General features: G+C 37.7%; 1 protein-coding gene across 1 annotated transcript in view; it reads right to left on the bottom strand.

The window, feature by feature from the left end:
- The window catches only part of DNAH6 (dynein axonemal heavy chain 6), a 219,116-nt gene that overhangs the window by 93,719 nt on the left and 104,618 nt on the right, over nucleotides 1–20,779 (bottom strand). Inside the window, exons 34-44 of the mRNA XM_044659302.1 lie at nucleotides 18,827–18,970; nucleotides 16,046–16,267; nucleotides 14,218–14,365; nucleotides 13,704–13,861; nucleotides 11,615–11,746; nucleotides 8,590–8,761; nucleotides 7,861–8,007; nucleotides 6,625–6,698; nucleotides 5,342–5,496; nucleotides 1,428–1,659; nucleotides 383–535 (exon numbers count right to left, since the gene is read on the bottom strand). Of these exons, the coding sequence (XP_044515237.1) occupies nucleotides 383–535; nucleotides 1,428–1,659; nucleotides 5,342–5,496; nucleotides 6,625–6,698; nucleotides 7,861–8,007; nucleotides 8,590–8,761; nucleotides 11,615–11,746; nucleotides 13,704–13,861; nucleotides 14,218–14,365; nucleotides 16,046–16,267; nucleotides 18,827–18,970 (1,737 nt within the window). The remainder of the gene's footprint in view (nucleotides 1–382; nucleotides 536–1,427; nucleotides 1,660–5,341; nucleotides 5,497–6,624; nucleotides 6,699–7,860; nucleotides 8,008–8,589; nucleotides 8,762–11,614; nucleotides 11,747–13,703; nucleotides 13,862–14,217; nucleotides 14,366–16,045; nucleotides 16,268–18,826; nucleotides 18,971–20,779) is intronic.

Raw genomic sequence — 20,779 nt, 5'->3', positions numbered from 1 at the left:
GGTTAAAACATATCAGAAGTATTGTATCTGTCATGATGCCACATTTTGGGAAAGTTCTGGGAAGTAAAAGTGTCTGAAAGAGAGCAATCATGATGTTGTTATATGGAGATAAGCTGAAGAAAACGTGAATATTTCAGTCTAGCTGATATAACAGGTAGGAGGGAAAGGAAACAAGCATTTATTAAGCACCTACTGCTATGAATCGATAAAAGCAAAGTTCCTTGCAAACCTTATGCAGCTATATAAAAGTTGGTCATCGTCATTGTTATCCCCATCATCATCATCATCACCACCACCACACCATCACCACCACCACCACCACCACCACCATCATCACCATCATCATTACCACCATCATCATCATCATTGTCGTCTTTCCTACCTCATCTCTGTTGCCCTCTGGAATTCCTGCTTCTTTTGCCTTTGGCCTTGTGGCTGCCATAACATACTCCAACTCATCTTTTTCAAATAGATTTGGTACTTCCCCTGAGTTCAGAATATTGTTAATGTCTTCCAGGAACTCCTCCACTACAATCTAGGAAATAGAATAGTTGAGAATCATTAGATTAAAATATAACTTTGCATCCATGAGCACAGGCTATTTTCTCATCATTGCACATTCCCTTATAACCTATATACTACTGTGGAAGAAGCAAACAAAAACTAAGACATAACTCTTACCCTTGGGGAGCTTCCAGTCCAGTAGTAGAACTGATACTATAAATAGGCCTCTGTAACTGTGATACAAAATAAAATGTGCTACCAATAATAGCTCATATTTTCCTAGCACAGTGGTTTTATCAAAGAACTTTCCTCACAATGAGATGAGGATTATTAGCCCTACTTTACAGCTGGGGAAACTGAGGCTCAGAGAAGTCAGGTGGCTTGTGTATTGTCACACAGCTAGCTATTCTCAGAGCAGAAATTCAATGTCCCATGTCTTCTGATTCCTAGCTTCACTGGTCTTTCCATTAGCAAAGTATTATGAGAGAGCTGTGAAGATAAAGTTCTTTCCTGATTGGGGGAATCAATTGGTGGCATAAGCTGGACCTTGAAGGATAGCTAGGAATCAAATCAAGAGTTAGAGATGGAAATTCAAAGGGTCAGAGTGGCAGAGAAGATATTCTAGGCACTGAAAACGGTGTAGACAAAGATGCAAATGTGGGTACATTCTTGGGGCAACAAATGATTCTAGTTTCAGCAGGAACAAAGAGTTGGGGGCTAGGGCAGGGGTAGGGGCAGAGACAGAGAACTAGGATGAGATAAAGCTGGAGTTGTAGGGTAATACCCAATTGGGCAAAGCTTTGAATGCCAGAGTAAGGAGAGGAGAAGGCAATGGAAAACTGATCAGAATTGTATATGAGAAAGATTGTTATATTAATTGACATTTCTGTTGTGTGACTATCATTTAAGCTATTTAAACCCACCTGGGTGTCGGTGAAAAGGAAAACCATGTCTCTGTCATCCACACCAGCCATCTTATAAAGCTTCCTTAGATCATCATGAAAACTGTCATAATTATAGCCTCGACTGAGCTCGATTTGAAAACACTTATAGCCACAGATGTGAGAGGCAAGCCTGGTCAGAGACTGTTTTCCTGTCCCGCCTACTCCAACGAGCAGAGCATTTCCCCTCTCCTGGCGAATCATTCGAGCAATCCTGCATAAAGAGAAGAAGCATGTACAATTATTCTCACTTTTAGGACTACAAAACCATGGCTTCTGAAGCTTGATATCACCAGAGTAAATTTTGCTTGTTTTGGGTCTTTGTGAAATGTTGGAAAACCTGCCTGGTCTGACCACTTATTTTAGCCATGAAGTAGTCAAGTCATGGAGTTTCCCCATGTTTCATTAGCAAGAAAATGGTACCAGAAGCCAGACCTTCTGATTCATGGTCTAGTGCAGTGGTTCCCAAACGTTTTTGGCCTACTGACCCCTTTCCAGAAAAAATATTACTTAGCCCCCTGGAAATTAATTTTTAAAAAATTTTAATAGCAATTAATAGGAAAGATAAATACACCTGTGGCCATCACTGCTTCCCTGGATCACTGCAGCACCCACCAGGGGGCAGTAGCGCCCACTTTGGGAATCACTGGTCTAGTGCCTTTTCTATTTCTTTTTCCTTATACAGAGTTTCCTTATTTCTTTGCTTTTATATTCTCTTGATCTGTCCTTTCTGGATAGGTACCTTAATGCCCTTCTCATTTCTGCCAGCTCATTTTATAGTTGAGGAAATTGAGGCAAACAAGGTTAAATAACTTGTTCAGGATAACACACTTAGTAAATATTTGAGGTTGGATTTAAACTCAGAAGAAAATGATGGCAAACCACTGCAGTAACTCTGCAAATGGGGTCATGGAGAGTCAAACACAACTGCAATGACGAACTGAACATCAACAACAACAAACTTCTTGATTTCAGGCTGGGCATTCTAGCCACTGTGTTACTTAGCTGCCCAATTGCCAAACCCAATGCCTTTTTGTTTGTTTGTTTGTTTTTTGTTCTCAGGCTCCTTGACTTGTAGCATCTAACACCAGTGACTCCTACTTCTTTCTAAATATGATCTTCCTGACTGGCTTCAGAAAACAATGGCTTTCCTGATTCTCTTCTCTCTTTAATCTTTCTTTCCATGGAGTCTCCTCTTCTTGACTCCCAAAAGTTGATCTTCCCCAAAATTCAGTCCTATTCTTCTTCTCTACATTTCCCCAACTTCCAACTCTATACAGATAACACCCAAATCTACATTTTCAGTCCTGACGATTGCCCAAATTGGCTTTCTATCTCCCCACTCCCTTCTATAAAATGAGCCTGAACCGGAGTTGAATATGAGAAAGATATTTGGTTAGTTCACATTTAGGAAAATACACAGTCCTGTCACTACCAACACCAAGAGCTGATTTATTACCACCAAAGAGTAGGCATGGCCAAGAGCCCTGGAACTAGTATTGCCATCTCTCTTCCTCTCAACTGTCAACTTGCTGCCAGTCTAGACTCCTTCAGATTCTATTCAGGGGAGCAGCCCCTGTGGAGATGTGAGTTGGCATCTTATGATTCAGGGGGCGGGGGGGCCCCCTTCTTCCTCAGAAGCTGCAGCTTCAGATGGCCTCTAAAGAGAAGTTCTCCTGCCATAGTTGTTGTCACTTTCAGATGGGTCAAGTCACAAACAGACATAGGAAAATGTTGTTGTCATTTGCTTTGGTGCTGTACTTCAAGGGCTTCTGGGCTTTTCCTGGACTGGCTGCTGAAGCCCACTCTATGCATCTCTATCTCCATTACAATATGAGCAAGTAGAAAGAGGAGCTTCTGTCCTGATTTTCTGTCTGTATCTCCAACATTTAGGGCAGTATTTTGCCCTTAGAAAGCACTCCAGAAATTCTTTTTCATACATTCTTCCATTAGATTGTGAGTTCCTTGAGGGCAGAGACTGTCTTTTGGGTCTTTTTATATCCCTAGCACTTAGCTCAGATGCCTGGCACATAATAGGTGCTTAGTCAACATTTCTTGATTGATTGATTGAGCTCTAAGATTTTAGACTCCACCAAAGTCAGAAAAAAGGAACTTGAATATTACTAAATTTTCAGCTGTTTCATCATTGTTGTAAAAAAAACCAAACCAAAAAACTCATCTGCGTTTGACTGATTTTTTAAAAAAAAATTTTAAACCCTTAACTTCTGTGTATTGACTTATAGGTGGAAGATTGGTAAGGGTAGGCAATGAGGGTCAAGTGACTTGCCCAGGGTCACACAGCTGGGAAGTGTCTGAGGTCGGATTTGAACCTAGGACCTCCTGTCTCTAGGCCTGGCTCTCAATCCACTGAGCACCCAGCTGCCCCCCATTTGATTGATTTTATTGGGATTGCGCAGGTGGAAAATTTGCCACACCTGAGCTACATTTTCCCAGCATCCTTTTAAGTACATCCTCATTTGACGTACAGAGGCTGGGGAGATAAATTTGGCCGAGATCCATGTGGCGGGGCTCTTTTTTTGGGAGCTTGAGCTTTGCTTTGGATAAGGTGTGGCAGGTTTGGGTCTCTGGCTCTGTGTTCTGCTCACTTAACTGAAGGAATCCCTTTCCTTCTTTTTACTATCTCTCTTTTGCTGTAATAACTACTAAAAAGCTACTAATCAGCCTTATAATTGAAACTGTAATTTATTACAGGATGAACCTCCCTGCCCTTGGCTAAGAGAGTCTTTGCATGGTTGAACCTTTCAACCTTGGAAGAATCTTTCAGAGCTGGGAATCTATGAAGAGTGTTTTTGAGAAGCCAGGTTCTCCTTTACATTTTAATGAAGTAACTAGCATTTACTTGAAATATAAAAAAAATGAAATGTTGGGCAGCTAGATGGCTTAGTAGATTGTGAGCCAGACCTAGGGTGTATAAGATTTTAAATTTAGGTTTTATGTTAAATATGTGAATTATAAAGTAATATTGTGGTCGCCAATTTAAAAATATTATAGCTTAAGTCAAAATGACTTTTAGCAGCTTTGTTTACAAAGAGGTGGAAAGAGTGAAATTGGAAAAATGTAGATAAAGAGACAGATTCTAATAGTTCTATCAGCCATTCTCCTGAGAAGCCAGGCTCAGCCCCAGCAGAGGCTTCCCTAAATCCCTTGTCTCCACGTGGATTTCCCAGTAATCCTCAGCCAGAGGTCCCGGTGGTGTCTTCAGCCAGAGTTCCACCAATGCATCCTCCTCCAAAGCCAAGGCAGGAATCTCAGACTCTTACTCAAAACACTAGGAAGGGAATGAATCTTCAGATCCAATCTCTCCAGAAATCAGCAAAGGAATGATTCTATACAATGGTGGTCTCTTCTTTTTGTGCTCCTTTTTTCCACATCACTTCCTGTCACTTCCTGTCATTCCCTCTTCTTCACAGAAACCAGTGGCAGTCTTTAAATTTGCCTAGCACTGCCTAGTCTTTGGAGGTATGAGCTTACTCTAGTAAATGACTCATGAACTCTCTTACTTAATGTTAAGTACCAGTACTTTAATTTCTTGACTTGTTTAGCTAAAAATAGGCAAGGGGAGAGTTAATCCTATTTTATCACAGGAGGGAGGCTATAGGTTCAAATTTGGCCTCAGAAAATTCCAGCTGTGTGATCCTGGGCAAGTCACTTCACCCCCATTGACTAGCCCTTACTGTTCTTCTGCCTTGGAATCAATACAATATGATTCTAAGATAGAAGGTAAGATTTAAAAAAAAAAATGAAATGACTTTTAAAGCACAGTAATAGTAGGCATTCCCAGGGTCCTGTGTCCTTATTAATCTCTTCAAATAAATCATCTTCCTTCCTTGTATGACACAAAAAATGATGGCTAGCATTGTGTGGCCTTACTGTACCTGGACACGTGCTCGATGGCATCCTGGAAGAATACCAGCTTGACTTCTTTAGAGGTCATTATGTTGTAATCGTCAAGGTAGTCCTGTAAAACTGAAGCTATCTTATTCATGTCAAGCAAGTCTTCATAGAGGCGCTCAGCTTTGTCAACACCAATCTGTGTACGAATAGTTCAACAAGGATAGGTAAGCATGCAGTGGACAATGCAATGGACAGTATGCACAGGTGTGCAATGGAAATGATTTCACAAGAATCTGAGCTGCATCATATAAATATATGTTTATATATATATGTAATATATATATGTTGTTGTTGAGTCATGCCCAATTCTAAGTGACCTCATGGATGTTGTCTATGGGGTTTTCTTGGCAAAGATACTGGAATAATTTACCATTTATTTCTCCATTGTTACCCTATTTTACCAATGAGGAACTGAGGCAAATAGGGGTTAAATGACTTGCCCAGGGTCACACAGCTAGTAAATATCAGAGGCCAGATTTGAACTTAGATTTTCCTGACCCTAGGCCTGGTACTCTACCGCTACATCACCTAGCTATATGTGTATATGTGTGTGATTTTTAGATATACACATATGTGTAAATATCATACTCATATACATATATATGCATACACATATATATCTTCATACAGATAGTTTAATATAATTTATTTATTTGATGTTTATTTTAATGATTATTATTTATTCATTATGTGTATATAAATTATCTATCTATCCATCTCTCTTCATCTCTATCTGCCTATCTATCCATATCTCTCTCTGTCTATCCATCTATCCACCCATCCATCCATCCATCCATCCACCCATCTATTTATCTATCTGTCTATCTATCTATCTATCTGTCTATCTATCTATCTATCTATCTATCTATCTATCTATCTATCCATTCAGCTAGCTGTTGCAGTGGATAGAACACTGGGTCTGGAGTCAGGGAGACTCATCTTCCTAAGTTCAAATCCAGCCTTGGACACTTACTAACTGTGTGACTATGGGCTTAGCCTTGTCATTTTCCTTTCATCCATTTAGTAGGACAGATAATAAACTTCACTAAAGCTCTAAAACAGATTAGAATATGCTAAAGATATAGGAAAGTTTTGAATAAATGATGAGAGAAATCTTAGGAGGAGGCCATATTTCAGACGTTTGACTTTCAATGCTATAAGTTTCATTCTTGAAGTTAAGAGGAGAAAACCAAACTAAGAAAACAAACAAACAAAATATATAATAAGTTTATGAAACTCAATGATGCCAGTATCATCCATTTACCTTTATAAAATCTCCAAATATGACTGGTTTCTTGATAAAATAGTCTTGATCAATTGGAATGGCAAAATGCTTACCTATGAACATTAGAAAAGTTAATTTAGTATTACAAAATATCATTATCTATATATTATTTTAGGACTAAATTAGGTAAAGTGATATCCACATTTTAATACTTGTTTTAGTTATGTGCCTCAGTTTATAGGAAAATAAAACATATTTAAAGAGAAATATGTTAGATCAGTTTCCAAGATGACAGAATGAGAATGGGCCTCAGAGGTCATCTGGCCCAACATACCAACCCAACTGTGTTTGGTTTGGTTTTCCAATAGGTTCCTTTGCACTAACCCAGCCAGACTGATGTTATCAGTGTAAGATGTGCTATTCCCCAAGGCTATTAGAATAGCAGTAGGTAGGAGTGTGGTGGTTAGACTGTTGGGAGTAGACTCAACAAGTCAGGTCCCACCTCAGACATTTCCTGGGTTGGAACTTCCCTTCTTTTGTTAAGATCTTAAAAGGATAAAACATGAAGGGTAGGGCTGAGCAATGATGGTGAATTCAGATAAACAAAAGCCAGTAAGCTGGAACAACTGTGTTGTGCTCTCAGCCAAGTTGCAGGGAAGAAAGAGCACGTTGGCATCCTTGTATGGGCAAAGATTTGCCTCTTCCTGTGATGGAGTAATGAAGGAGGAGTTGAGGTCTTTAAGTTCACCTGACTATTTACTAATCAGAGATTTCTTGGGATGTTGAGGGGAGAGATTGAGTGGTGAGACCACAAGTGATATATAAATCTGCCCCAGAAAGGGGGAAGGTCTTTTTTTGTACTCATTTGGGTTGTGGACAGAGAGTCAACTGACCAGTTGAGGATATCTTGACTGGCCAATTAATAAATTAATTTTAAATTAAGAAATACTGTCTCTTGAGAGTTTCAATCACTGCAAGAGGAGAGAAAGATTATGAGCCAGGTCCTGAACTCGTGGAGGAAGGAAGAGGAGTATCCAGGTGGTCTGTGGACAAAAGTTACCCAGATTTTTTTTTTTTCAGATTTTTTGATCAAGTGGTATTTGTGGGTTGTGTGAGCCTCAAAGGAGGAGAGGATAGCACAAATGTCTCTATCAATGAATTACCCATATTCCTTTTGCATTTTGCCATATAATCTAAATGTAATTTATATTAATCAAAAAACAATTCTCTGCCCCATTTTGCAACAAAATAAGCTAAACAAAAACATAATCTTACTGGCCATTTCAGTTAACATGTTATGGAAATATAGTTTATCTTCATTGTTGATCAGACGGTCATGGAAAACTCTTTGGCATTCATGGCAAAATAGTCTAAAAATCTGCATTTCATCTCTGACTACTGTTGAATCACATTGCAGGATACCTAGGAAACAGACAAAAATTTTTTAATAATACACCACAAAACACAAAACAATAAAAAAAGGAAAATTCAGCATTTGTAGATTATATTATAATAATTTTGATTTTGGTCATTTTTAAGTACAGTTGAAGATTATCAAAATACATTTTAAAATTATTTAATTTAAATTTGGCATAGCTAAGTGGCATCTTCCTGAATTCAAATGTGACTTCATACATTTATTAGCTGTGTGACTCTGGGTAGGTCACTCAACCTTGTTGGCCTCCATTTCTTCATCTGTAAAAAGAGCTGGAGAAAGAAATAGCAAACTACTCCAATATTTTTGCCAAGAGAAGAGTCAAACATAGTTGAAATGATTGAACAACAACCATTTAGATTTAATTATTAAGATTAGGTGATTTTGAACATCAGAATTTAATTAAAAACTCATCGACCCCAGGCTAAGAACTCCAACACTAGGACCTCTTAGGGTAAGGAAAAATATTACCATACATAGATGGGCATTTACAAGCTCATCTTGTTTATACCTGAAAGACAGACGGAAATGGCATGAAGGAGCTGACCCAGGACATAAATGTACATTACCTTGCACACATTTTGATAAATCTCGCAAATTAAACACATAATGGGATTTTGCGGGTGTTGGGAGGAGATCGATGCTCATCCTGTTATAAATTTCCACGGCAGCCTCTACAATACTCGATGCACAATTCTTTACAGCGTTAGAAAACTCAAATAAGAAACCATTCAAGATTGCCTAAAATAAAAAACAAAGAGGAACCATTGGAAGACACATGACATTTCTTAATCATTCAGGAAGTAAAACGTGATTTCCTCCTAAACACCCAAAGAAAATTCAAGCTCTGATAAAGAATTAAAGGAGGTGGGGCTGATTAAAATTTAGGCATACGAAAAACATCTTTCCATAATAGAACAATTTCTTAAGAGTAGGCTTTAGAAGAATCTTCATAACCATTCCGGAATCCATGTCATATGTATTTGTGGGGCTTAAACTGCAAAACGTAAAGCTTCTAAGTTTTTAAACATTTCTGATAAGCTTTCCAAAATTTCTGCTGTAATCCTTTCCTGTTATCTTGGTATTGGCTTACAAAAGCCTGATTGTAGATGTTTTCATCTGGCTAATCTGGACAACTTTGGAGTTTTTAAGATTTTGCTCCAAAAAGTATGCCTGCCGGTGTTTGCGTGGGAGGAAGCTTGCACTTTTTGAAAATTCATTTTAAGGGCTGGATATATCTATTGCTCTAGGAAGATCATGGCTCCCATTTTTCCTTTATAATTTGTTTAGTTATAGAGAGCAGAATTACAACAATTTTTTAAAATAGGGTAAGATTCTCAGTTTTTTTAGTACTCTATCCTGGAATTTCTGATTGATCAGAAAGTAGAATCACTTATTTCACCATTCAGACCCTCATATCAGGGGTTTGATGGTAAATGTTTAACAATCAGCTTGCTGGGAAAAAAATTATAGCAGGACACACCTCTAAGTCTAATCTACATGATTAATATTTTCCCTCTCATTTTTTAAAATCTAGCCAATCAACCAAACAGTAAGTCAAGCCTAGAGAGCATTTGCTGGTTTCCAAGATATAAATGTTCATAATGAAAATTTAAATATTGGCTCATGGGTTTAAGTCTGGAATAAATTTTTAAAAGCTTAAAACTGCAGCAAGGCTTTCAGTATAGCCTGGCTTTTTGTGTGTGTCTCTTATAGGGTTTAGTATAGTACTGTATACAAGGCAAGTAATCAACAAATCAGCATTAACCAATAAATCCTAGACACTCAAATGTTCCCTTTATTTCCAGCCCATAATGGAGAAGATTGGTCCTGTATACAAGAAAATAAGGGGGCAGTGAGGTACAGCAGACAGAACGCTGGACTGGGAAAGGAGATTTTGGCTTTGGTCCCAGCTCTGATATGAGCCATATGACCTTGGCTAATGTCTGTCCTTTTCTCAACTTCAGTTTCCATAGCTCTGGGTAAGAGGGGTGATTCTATAATCCTTCTTCAATAATTGGAAGATTTGGACTTCTTGACTGAATTAATCAATCAGAGAGATTAACTAGAAATGAACAAGATCAAGCCATCTCTATTGAATTAGTGAATTAATTAAAGGCATTTAATTATCATTATTATATATATTATTAAATAGATGTTTATAATAATATATTTATTTTGTATAAATAGGAATAACATGCAATATAATTAATAATATTATATAATAATTATATATATTATACATATATCATATTATATGTGATATATCATACATCATATTTTATATATCATATATTTATGTACTATATTATATCATCATATAGGATATATATCATACGATATCATATACCATGTATATGATATATAAAATAAAAATAATTGATATTATAAGCATGATATATAATATATAAATATTTAATAGATATTTATAGTAAGAATAAATATTTTAAATATACTAAATATAAAATTATAAATATTATAATTTAATAATAAAGTTGATAAAAATCTATTTAATCAAGTAAGGAAAGAGTAAAATGCTTCTAGCCACTGATTGAAATGTTTTGGGATTTACTGAAGAAACCTGTTCATGATCTGTGTGTCATAAATAATATAGCAAGTTAGTTCAGAACTCAGGCATTCCAGTAGTGATCCAAGGGAGAAGAGAACCAGCTAATCCCCTGACAGGATATCACTTAGGGTCAAGAGGATAAGAAGCTCTCCTTTCTCTGTCCTACCTTGACCAGAGGAGAAGCTCGTGGACCTCAAAAGATCAGGGATTTGGATTTATTATTGTAATTCTAGCAGAGCCCCTGTAAGAACCGTAGTGTCTACATTGGGAGTTAAGGAAAAATTAGACACTGAAGAAAGGTAACTTAGGACTCTGCAAGAAACCCAGAAGAAAGCTACGTCATGCCTAAGTCAAATTTCATGGGAATTTAAAAAAAAAAAAAAAAAAGAAAAGAAAAGATTTCCAGTGACTAGGGACTCTGAGTTAGACATTTGCAGTATGTGATCTCTAAGCTTGAGACCAGTTTCTGTTGGATTCTTATGTACTCGTGCAAGAATGTGTCACAGAATTTTAGAGAGGCTGTTTTTCCTCTTTAAAAGTTTTTCTTTCTAAAAGAAATTTCTAAAATTTTCTTTTCTAAAGAAACTTTCTAAAATTAAGTTTTTCTGATTGATATCAGCTGATAATGCTGGGGAAAGCACACTGGTGGGGCTCATGAATGAGACCACTAGAAAATCCCCCACAGGCTCTTTAGGGCAACCTTGGACCCAGATGGGTAGAAATAACAACTGTCCTCTGAGGATCCAGTGTGCCAGTGTGAGTCGGTTGGAAGAGTGAGCCCCAGAATCGGAACTACATGGAAATGTAGGCTATTAATCTAGAAAATCTTTAAGGTTTCTCTATTCCATGACACAGAAGGGCTGAGGGAATTTCCTCACTGGGAGTTCAGTATGAAAACACACACCCAGTCCCTATCTCATAACTACAGATATTGTAAGATGGCATAGAAATGAGCCATTGTTTTCTCCTAAATTAATTAGAAATTAATTAACTAAATTAATTAAATTAAACAAATGAACACTCACCTGAAAAATTTGCTTTAAAATATGTTCGGAAGGTGTTGGGAGGCACAACATGCTAAAGTGTCGAATAAAACGGGGCGTCACAGGATTGCGACCGCCTCCCGGAGGTGCACATGCAGATGCAATTGTCACATCCTGTAAAGGAAATAAAGTAATTTACTTCAAACCAAAATGAATTGTTATATTTAAGTCCTAGAATCCTAGAAGTATATTCAATTCACGGATCAAACGTTCATCTTATAAGCTCAGTAAGAATTTATTGAGCTTAAAATACAAGGGAAAGAAGAAATCTGTACCCAATTCATTGGGAAAATTCGTGATCAAATAATAATAATTGATCAATTATCAAGCTGATTTTATATGAAAATAATTTATACATTTTAAAGTGTTTAGCTATAACAGAGAGGCACCCTTGAAACTGGAAAGACCTGGGTTCAAATTCCTTTCCTGAAAATATTCTGGCTGTGTGACCCTGGACAAATTACATAACCTTTCAGGGCCACAGTGAAGGAGGGGAGAATGACTTACCCTTGGTAAAAGGAATTTTTTTTTCTCCCCGGAGTGCCCTACATCAGTGAAACCACAGGTCTGGTCTTTATCCATTTTCTTCTTCATTCCTTATCTAATCAACTGGGGAGAGCAGTTGAGTGGGTCTATGCTCCCCAGTTCTGCAAGAAATCAAGTCTATAACAGACTCTTAAGTTGCCCAGCTCAGGTTTTGTTTGCTGCCTTCTTTCAAGAAAATAATTATTTTCCAGCCTCCACTTTTGACCATAAACCTCTTATACGACCAATCAGAGAAGAAGCCTTGGACTAAGGATGACGAGGCTCGGGTTCTAGCCTTGAAATTGGATTATGGTTTTCCTACCCCTAAAATAGCAAAAATGAGATTTGTTCCAACTACCTCCCAGGCTTATCGTAAGGATGAAATAATGATTGTGGATGAGTTTTTAAATGCAAGGAATTATTGTTATCCTGCAAAGTAACCTCTGTGAAGGTTTCCAAGACAGTCCTAGGCAGTTAGATGGTGCAGTAGATAGAGATGGGAAATCCTGGTTTCAAATCTAGTCTCAGATACTTCCTAGCTATGTGACCCTGGGCAAGTCACTTAACCTCCATTGCCTAGCCCTTACTGCTCTTTTGCCTTGGAACCAATACTTAAGAATGGATTCTAAGATGGGAGGTAAGGGGTTTAAAAAATGTAATTGAGAAATATTTAACAAAATAAATAAAAATGCAGTAACATATTGATAATAATTAATTTCTGTTTTCTAAGGTGATTGGACAATAGGGGTATTTCTGTTTGGGTTCAACACTATATGCTGGTCATTGTTCTGTGAGATTGGCCCAATTTCACAGAACAATGACCAGCATATAGAGAGGACTTTAACAAAGAACTTTTTCATCTCTACTCTTATTTGATCCCCATAACAGCCCTGGGAGGTAGATGATGACTTTTTCTCCATTTTACTGACAAGAAAACTGTGGCTGAGAGGTCAAGTGACTTGGTCAGGGACATTCAGCGGGTAGATATTTGGGGCAGGATGTGAGTTGAGGCCATTCTGATTCCGTGTGCAGCATTAAGCACAGAACCACCTAGTTGCCTCCATTATCCCAGAAGAAAGGATAATGTGATTTCTGATGGCGTAATTTTCATCTTTAGGGAGAAGGCTCTTTATGTGGGTAGCAATGCCCACTTTGCTATAGAGGCATGAGAATGGATACAATGCTCTGGGCCAAAACAGGAGGCTGGCAAGGGCTAGGCAGTCGGTGTTAATAGTCACCCATCTAGGAAGTGTCTGAGATCAAATTTAAACCCAAGTCCTCCTAGCTCCAGGCTTGGCACTCTGTCCACTGTGCTACATTGATGTTCCTACAAAGGCATTTTAAACCTTTTATTTCTTCCTCAATGCAGATGTGCTGTCAAGAACTCACACATCTTCCATCTCATAAGAGGAGTGTGTTCATTTGACAATATCGAATGACTTCTGTTAAATAATTATCAAAGAAACTGTGTTCCATCTTAGCTGCCAATGACAGAGGAAAGCAATTTTATTTTTTATTCACCAAATGGTTGAAAGCCCCAAATAACCTGTATTTCTTTCCAGAAGAGCTTCTCTCTGTCATAGAATCCACCAAAATCCAGATACTGTCGGAGCAGTTCAATAGGAGGCTGAGAACCGTAGGTATCCAACTTTGGCATATTTAAATCATCCACAAAGATTACGACTCTCTTGTTTCCTGGTGCTCCTAGAAAGCAGGACAAGTGAATTGGATGTTAGAGCTTCAAGGGGGCTTTAAAAGGCTAAATGAAAAGTTCTGTTGGATTGGATCCTTTGCTAGTCATAACTGATGTCACATAGTTGGTTCTGTGCCCTTAGGACTGAAGAACTACCATGGTATTTTTAGAGGAGAGAGAAAATTCTCCTCTAATCTGTGGCTTCGTGTCTTTCCCTTTGACTACTTAACACCATTTGTCTAGCCCTGAGAAAGTGATTTTTAAGACAGAAAAGCAAGGGTTAAAAAATAATAATCGATGGACTTAATCACTATTTTATCTAGGGGGAAAAAGTAAAAATCAATTCAACTAAAACCATTCTTTTTACCTAGAATGTTTTTTCTTTTCTTTTCTAGTTTCGACTCAATAATTTCTTGCGTTCTTGCCGAAGATGTCTGTGCCGAGAAGTTGAGGTAGACAGGAACATACCCAGCCTCCTCTTGTATTCTGCTTAGCAATCCTCGGGCAACAACAGACTGTAAATGAGACGGTAAAAGAGAGTTTGGATGGATTGTTGCCATTTGGCACAGCTGACCACCAAGTTCTCCATTAACTAAAGGAAAGCATGTATTTCACCTAATAATCAGCTATCAAGATGAGTAAGAAAAAGGAGCATAGGACTTAGAGCTAACACAGAGACCACTGAGGCCAATCTCCTCATTTTACAGATAAGGAAACTGAGGATCTGAAAGATTAAGTGACTTGTCCAGGGTCATGGAGTCAGTGTGTATTAAACATAAGATTTGTGCCTAGTTCTTCTAGGCTCTATGTTTAGTGCTCTATCCACTACGCCACAGAAGGATTTAAAATCGGAGAGTGCAAAAAGTCAAGCAAGCACAAGTACAGAAAAATACAAGGAGAATAGGGTTGAGGATGGAGAAGGGAATAAAAATTGGTGGAATATGATAAAAATACACTCCAGTCCTTGAAAAGTTAGGAAGTTCAAATCTGACCTCATACACTTCCTAGCTGTGTGACCCTGGGTGAGTCATATAACCCCAACTGCCTTGTTTTTATTGCTCATCTGTCTTAGAATTGATACTGAGACAGAAAATGAGAGTTTTAAAAAAAATCACTGAGTCCTATTCCTCCAAGGGATTATGAGTGACTACGGCCCCCTGAGATCCCTTATCACTCTGAAGTTGTGATACAAGCTGAAAAATTAATTTAACTGTAGGTTTTCATTTTAATTATAAAAAATAATAATTTTTGCAGTGTCCCTTTGACTTTGCTGCTGTTGTTTAGTCTTTGATTTCATCAAAGTAGGGTTTTCCCAGTGAAGAACTCATCTATAAACTCTCACTTAAAGAGAGATGGCTGGATCACTAGGACGTTCAAAGACTTGCCTTATATTATTATTCCCATCACTAAAAATGCTATTATTAACAATCACCATTAATTTCCTAATAATTATCTATTCCATATCACATTATTAATACAACTCCTTCAATAATATAATCAATCTATTTGTTATTAGTTATTATTGGCAGTTATATTTTATATATGCCAATTGCAGTTATATATTATATATGTCAATTATTAATGGCAGTTATACAGCACCTCCCATGGGTCAGGCACTGGCTCAAGTGCTCTACAAATATAATCTAATTTGATAACAACCCTTGGAAGGAAGAACTATTACTACTCCCATTTTACAGCTGAGGAAACTAAGGCAAATAGTGGTTTTTTTTTAGGAGGTTAGTTAAATGTCAGGGGGAGGATTTGAACTCAGAACCTCTTGACTCCAAGGTTAGTTTCCCATCTACTATGTTATGTTGCCTCTCTTCAATATCCTAACCCTAAGGAATAACAATGAATGGTCATCTCAAGATGCTGACAGTGATAGAGGGGTTGTTGCCCAATGCAAAACATGATGCTCTACAGAAGTGTGTTAGTGACCATTATTATTACCTAGTCACTGGCAGAGACCGAGGGCAGTGAATTAACTGCAATCCTGGGGCAGCCTGGGTTATGCCTCTACCATACAAGAAAAAAGGGATCTAGTCTCCAGATGTGTCCTAGAGTGTGGAATATTGAACATCTCTTTCCACTGAGCTTACAGAATTCTTCCTTTCTTCCTTACGGAAACGCTGGCTTGTGTCTCATTGCGCTGGCACTGGGGGAGATCATCTTGCTTAAAGATGGAGGTCTCTTACCTTGCCAACCCCGGTGGTCCCAGTCAGTAAAACAGGATGTTTGACAGCAAGCAGTTTTTCCATTAGATAGCCGTAACGTACGGTGTCTGTCGTGGGAACGAGCATTTCAAAAAATGGTACATTCCGGCTATACTTGAAAGGAGGGATGATTCGTTCCCAGGGGTCCAGGCGTTTGGTGTCAAAATCCATGTGGACACTCCACAAATCACCTGAGCTGGGGAGCTAAGGAACAACGATAAAATTAAACTTTTACGAAACACACAACTGTTCTACGACGTGAGGACATTTTTACAACTTGGTGATGGCAGCCAGATAATTTGCCAAACAGCTAGGGAAGACCCCCAAACGTACATTAGATTATTTAGACAATGTGAATTTGAAAAGCTTTTCGTGTGAATAAAATTCATGCAACCAAGATGACTGGGAAGAAAGTCTTATTTCTTAATTAATTAAAAAAATGTTTTTCTTTAAAAATTTTTAAATTTAAATTCTTTAAAATTCTTTAAAATAAATTAAAGAAAAATTCTTAATTAATTAAAGAAAGGATAAGTATATCAGATAAGGACCTAATATCAAAGACATATTACAGAGAACTAACAAATATTTAAGGACAAAAATCATATCCCAATAAATAAGTGATGAAACGATATAAACAAACAGTTCTAAAAATAACTGTAAACTACTAATAAGGACATGAAAGAATGCTCCAAGTCATTAATAAGAAAATGCAAATTAAATATCCTATAACTTCAACTGCTGACCAAAAAATTGGCAAAGATGAAAAAAAGGATGGGATCACGTCATGCTAGGAGTACTTTGCTGATGGAGCTGTCTGTTGGTCCAACCATTTTGGAAAACAATATGGAATTTTGCAAAGAGATTGTCAAGATATCTGTAACCTCAAACCCAGGGATTTTCCTTCTAGGCTTATACCCAAAGGAGGTCCATGATAAAAAGAAAGACCTACCAAAATATTTATGTCAGTAGTTTTCAGAGGAGCAAAGAGAAAGGAGAAGGGAACAAGCATTTGTATAATGTCTATGGTGTACTTATCACTGTGCTAAGCATTTTACAAATAATATTTCATTTGATTGGGATCTAGATCAAAGAACTACAAACAAAGTAGATGCTCACCAATAGGGAAATGGCTTAAACAAATTGTGGTACATGAATGTAGTGGATTATTACTGTGTTATATGTAAGGAATGATAAATTCTGAGAAGTATGAGAAGACATACGAACTGATACAAAGCGAAGGGGACAGAACAAAGAAAACAACACACACTTGACAAAACAAAGTAAAGTGAAAGTACAACCATCATACCTCTAATGAAACAATTGAAAATGAATGCTGGAAAACTAATGTTGAAGCTTGTCCCTAAAGTGGCGAGAGACTATCAGTCTTTTTTGACATGTTGATTAATTGGTCTGAACTGTTTTGTTTTTTCCTTTTTAAAATTCCTTATTATAAGGTATGCTTCTGGGAGGAGAATGGGAATGGGAAGGGGTGGACTAAGGGGTGGAAACATAATATGTTAATACAGTTATTTTTAAATAATAAAATAAACTAAAATATAAATAAACTAAAGCAGTTTTATCATGCATTTTACGTAGAAAACAAAGGCTGTCAAAACTAATTATTTGCTTTCAACTCTTTCTTTCTCTGAAATTAATGTTTGTATCAATAGGGATGGTCAACCACTGATCAGTCCTCTGGCTTTGTAACTACACAGAGCCTGGACCAGAAGAGAAGACAGAGAAGATGAGGGAAAGGCAAGGAGTGAATGACTAAGTAATTTAATAGTAGACCCACACCTAAGGTATCCTTTGAAGAAATTAAATTGATTCTGTATCATTTTATAATTGATGCTCTTCTGAAATTAATCCTACACTATATCACCGCCCCATTTTATATGATGGCTCAAGCTCCCTTACTCAAGCTTAGGAATTGTTTTCCATTTGAGTTAGTTTAAAATTAAAATGAAAAGAAAACTTGTTATCCCTCATACCTTATCTATCTTTGAAGGCCTTGGTATATTTCTATAAGATATATTGTTTATCTTTGACTGTCTTTGTGTAATTAGGGGAGTTTTAAATTTCTTCCAAGAAGACAGCAAAAGTTTTGATTCCCCAGCAAAGATGACAAGATGTGGATGGGTCCCACAAAACAAGGAACATTCCTTAGTTGTCAGAAAGGGGTGGTTATTAGCCCCCTGTGGGTGCTAGCCTACTTTCTTCCAACCCCCATGATGCAGTCTACCCTGTAAGCAATTGCATTGTCTTCCCCAAATCCCCAACTCTGTGCTCCCCCAAACCATATTAAGGCAGCTAGTCCTTTCTCAGGATCTTTTATCATTGAGAGAGGCCATCAACCCAGTTTATTGCTTATTACTGGCCAACCCAAAAAGTTGATATTGCAGATTACTGCCTCTCAGTTTACCTTAATTTTCATATATAACACATCTATTTTTTCTCTCCATATCTTTCTGTGTCTCTCTCTCCAGTTCTCTGGTTCTTTGTCCCTCTCTCTATCTCTTTCACTTTGGGTCTCTTTGCCTTTGGCTGTCTATCTGTCCTATAGCAAGGAGGGAATTTGATCCAAATGCCATTGAAGATTCAGGAACTCGAGTACCCATGGAAGTTCTTAGAGCATGATCTCCCTTCAGTTTACCAAACAGAGTCAGGATTCTCCTGCAATTTTGTCCTTAAGATTTTTTCTTGAAATTTCATGTTGGTGATGGCAAAGCACCAAGTTTTTATGGACTTCAGAGTTTCCCTTACCTTGGCCTCTGGAGCATCCTCAAACTGCAGTCTGATAAATGTGTCAAATGCATCCCAATGGTTTTCAGTCAGATTTCCACCCACAGCCCACAAATAGCAAAATGTAAAAGTCTGACATATTATACTGTTCAATTTTCCTTGTTCCTAAAAGACAAAAATAGAAACATGTAAGACAATTTATTGGTAACCTTTGAAAAGCAGTCAGCAGTGATGAAACCCCTTTTTCCACCCTCTCCCCACTTTTCCCTGGGAGATCTGTACTTTCAAATGATAGAAGCACTTAGGAAGCACAGTCTTTATAGCTAGTGGCCTGGAGTTAGGAAGACCTGTGTTGAAAACTGGTCTCAAATGCTTACTTAGCTGTGTGACTGTGAGCAAGTCGCTTAACAGCTTCCTGCCTCAGTTTTTTCAACTTCGAAATGGGGATAGCAACAGTACCACTTTTCAGGATTATTGAAAGCATCAAATGAGATATTTGTAAAGCACATACTCAGACCTAAATGCTATTACTCCTGCATTAAGCCAGAAAGAATCATAGATAAATTGGACATAACTTTTTTCAGGATGTTTACCAGGGACAGGGGGAGAAATAATTGAAGAGTGATAAGCCACCTAGGATAGTATATTGAAAATCCTATATCTGTCCCCTGTGTATTTTTCCTTTGTCTATTAGGTTCTATGGACCCAGAGACATTAAGTGATTTACCCAAGATCACACAGCTAAGTAGTGGCAGACCAACATTCAATTCAGGTCCTGTGGCTACAAGTTCAGCAATCTTTCCACCATACCACATTGCCTCCTCTCATCATCAATTTTAAAGAAATAAATAGATTAGGGATTCTATTCAAACATCTTGCCCATTTCACAGAGTGGAACATCAGAGGCTAAAATAGAAATGAGCCACATTTTCAAATGCTCAAGGGCTGAATATTTCCCCCCTCAAAGGAGAATTCTTTGTTTGGTCCTACAAACATCCACTACCTAATACTTCTTCAGCCTGTCCATCAACTGAGAGAGATTTATCGAGCACCTCCCCTTTAGATGGCTGTGCTGAGTTTGGTCCTTTGCTAAACCTTCTAAAAAGCTACAGTTGTCACTAATAGTTTCTGGAGAATCTACCAAGGGTGAGCTCAGATTGGATGTGACTCATGGTGACAATTCATTTTTATTCTTTGCTTTAAGGATTATGAAGCCCTTTCCTGTTCCCAGCCCTGGGGCAGATGAACCTACATCATTCCCATCTCCTCTCCTCATTCTTCCCCCTCTTCTCCCTTTTGCCATGCTCTGGGGAAACTTGTCCCCTAAAGGTAATCTCAGAGAGAAGGCATGGGGAATAGGTGGTGGGATCATAAACTTTGTGAAACTTCCTCCTCTATTTTTTTAGCTATGATATCTAAAACATAATTCCCTTTTTATCTAAATCTTTCCATACGAGCTCCTTCTTTTAACTTCTCTCTAAACTCTCTAAATACTATGTAAGCCCCATCCCACTGGTCTTCTCTCTCTTCCCTCCAGGAGTTTCTCTTGACTTAGAGATTGCATTTTTTATATTCTACATTCTCTTTGGAAATGATGTTTTGTGTGTGTGTGTGTGTGTGTGTGTGTGTTAAATTTGGAATTAAAAAATTAATTAGTTCCAATTTATCTTGTATATGGCTTGTTTGTACATTGTTACTTGCATGTTATCTCTCCTGCTAGATTGTAAGCTCTTTGAGGGCAGGGGCTATCTTTTGCCTTTCTTTCTATCCTCAGCACAGTGTCTGGCACGTAGTACGTGCCTAATTGATGTTTACTCACTGACTGATTATTGTCTAAGATTTTTCCATACTTATTTTTGCATATTTGACTTTTACTCAGAGATTGTTTTTGTTTTTTCCTGATAAAGTGACGACTTTGTATGATATTGTCATTGGTTTAAAGACTTTGGAATTTGAGGGGGCTCACTTCTAATG

Source organism: Gracilinanus agilis, chromosome 2 (genome assembly GCF_016433145.1).
Source record: "Gracilinanus agilis isolate LMUSP501 chromosome 2, AgileGrace, whole genome shotgun sequence".
NCBI classification, from domain to species: domain Eukaryota; kingdom Metazoa; phylum Chordata; class Mammalia; order Didelphimorphia; family Didelphidae; genus Gracilinanus; species Gracilinanus agilis.
This window is presented reverse-complemented; position numbering and strand designations above follow the sequence as displayed.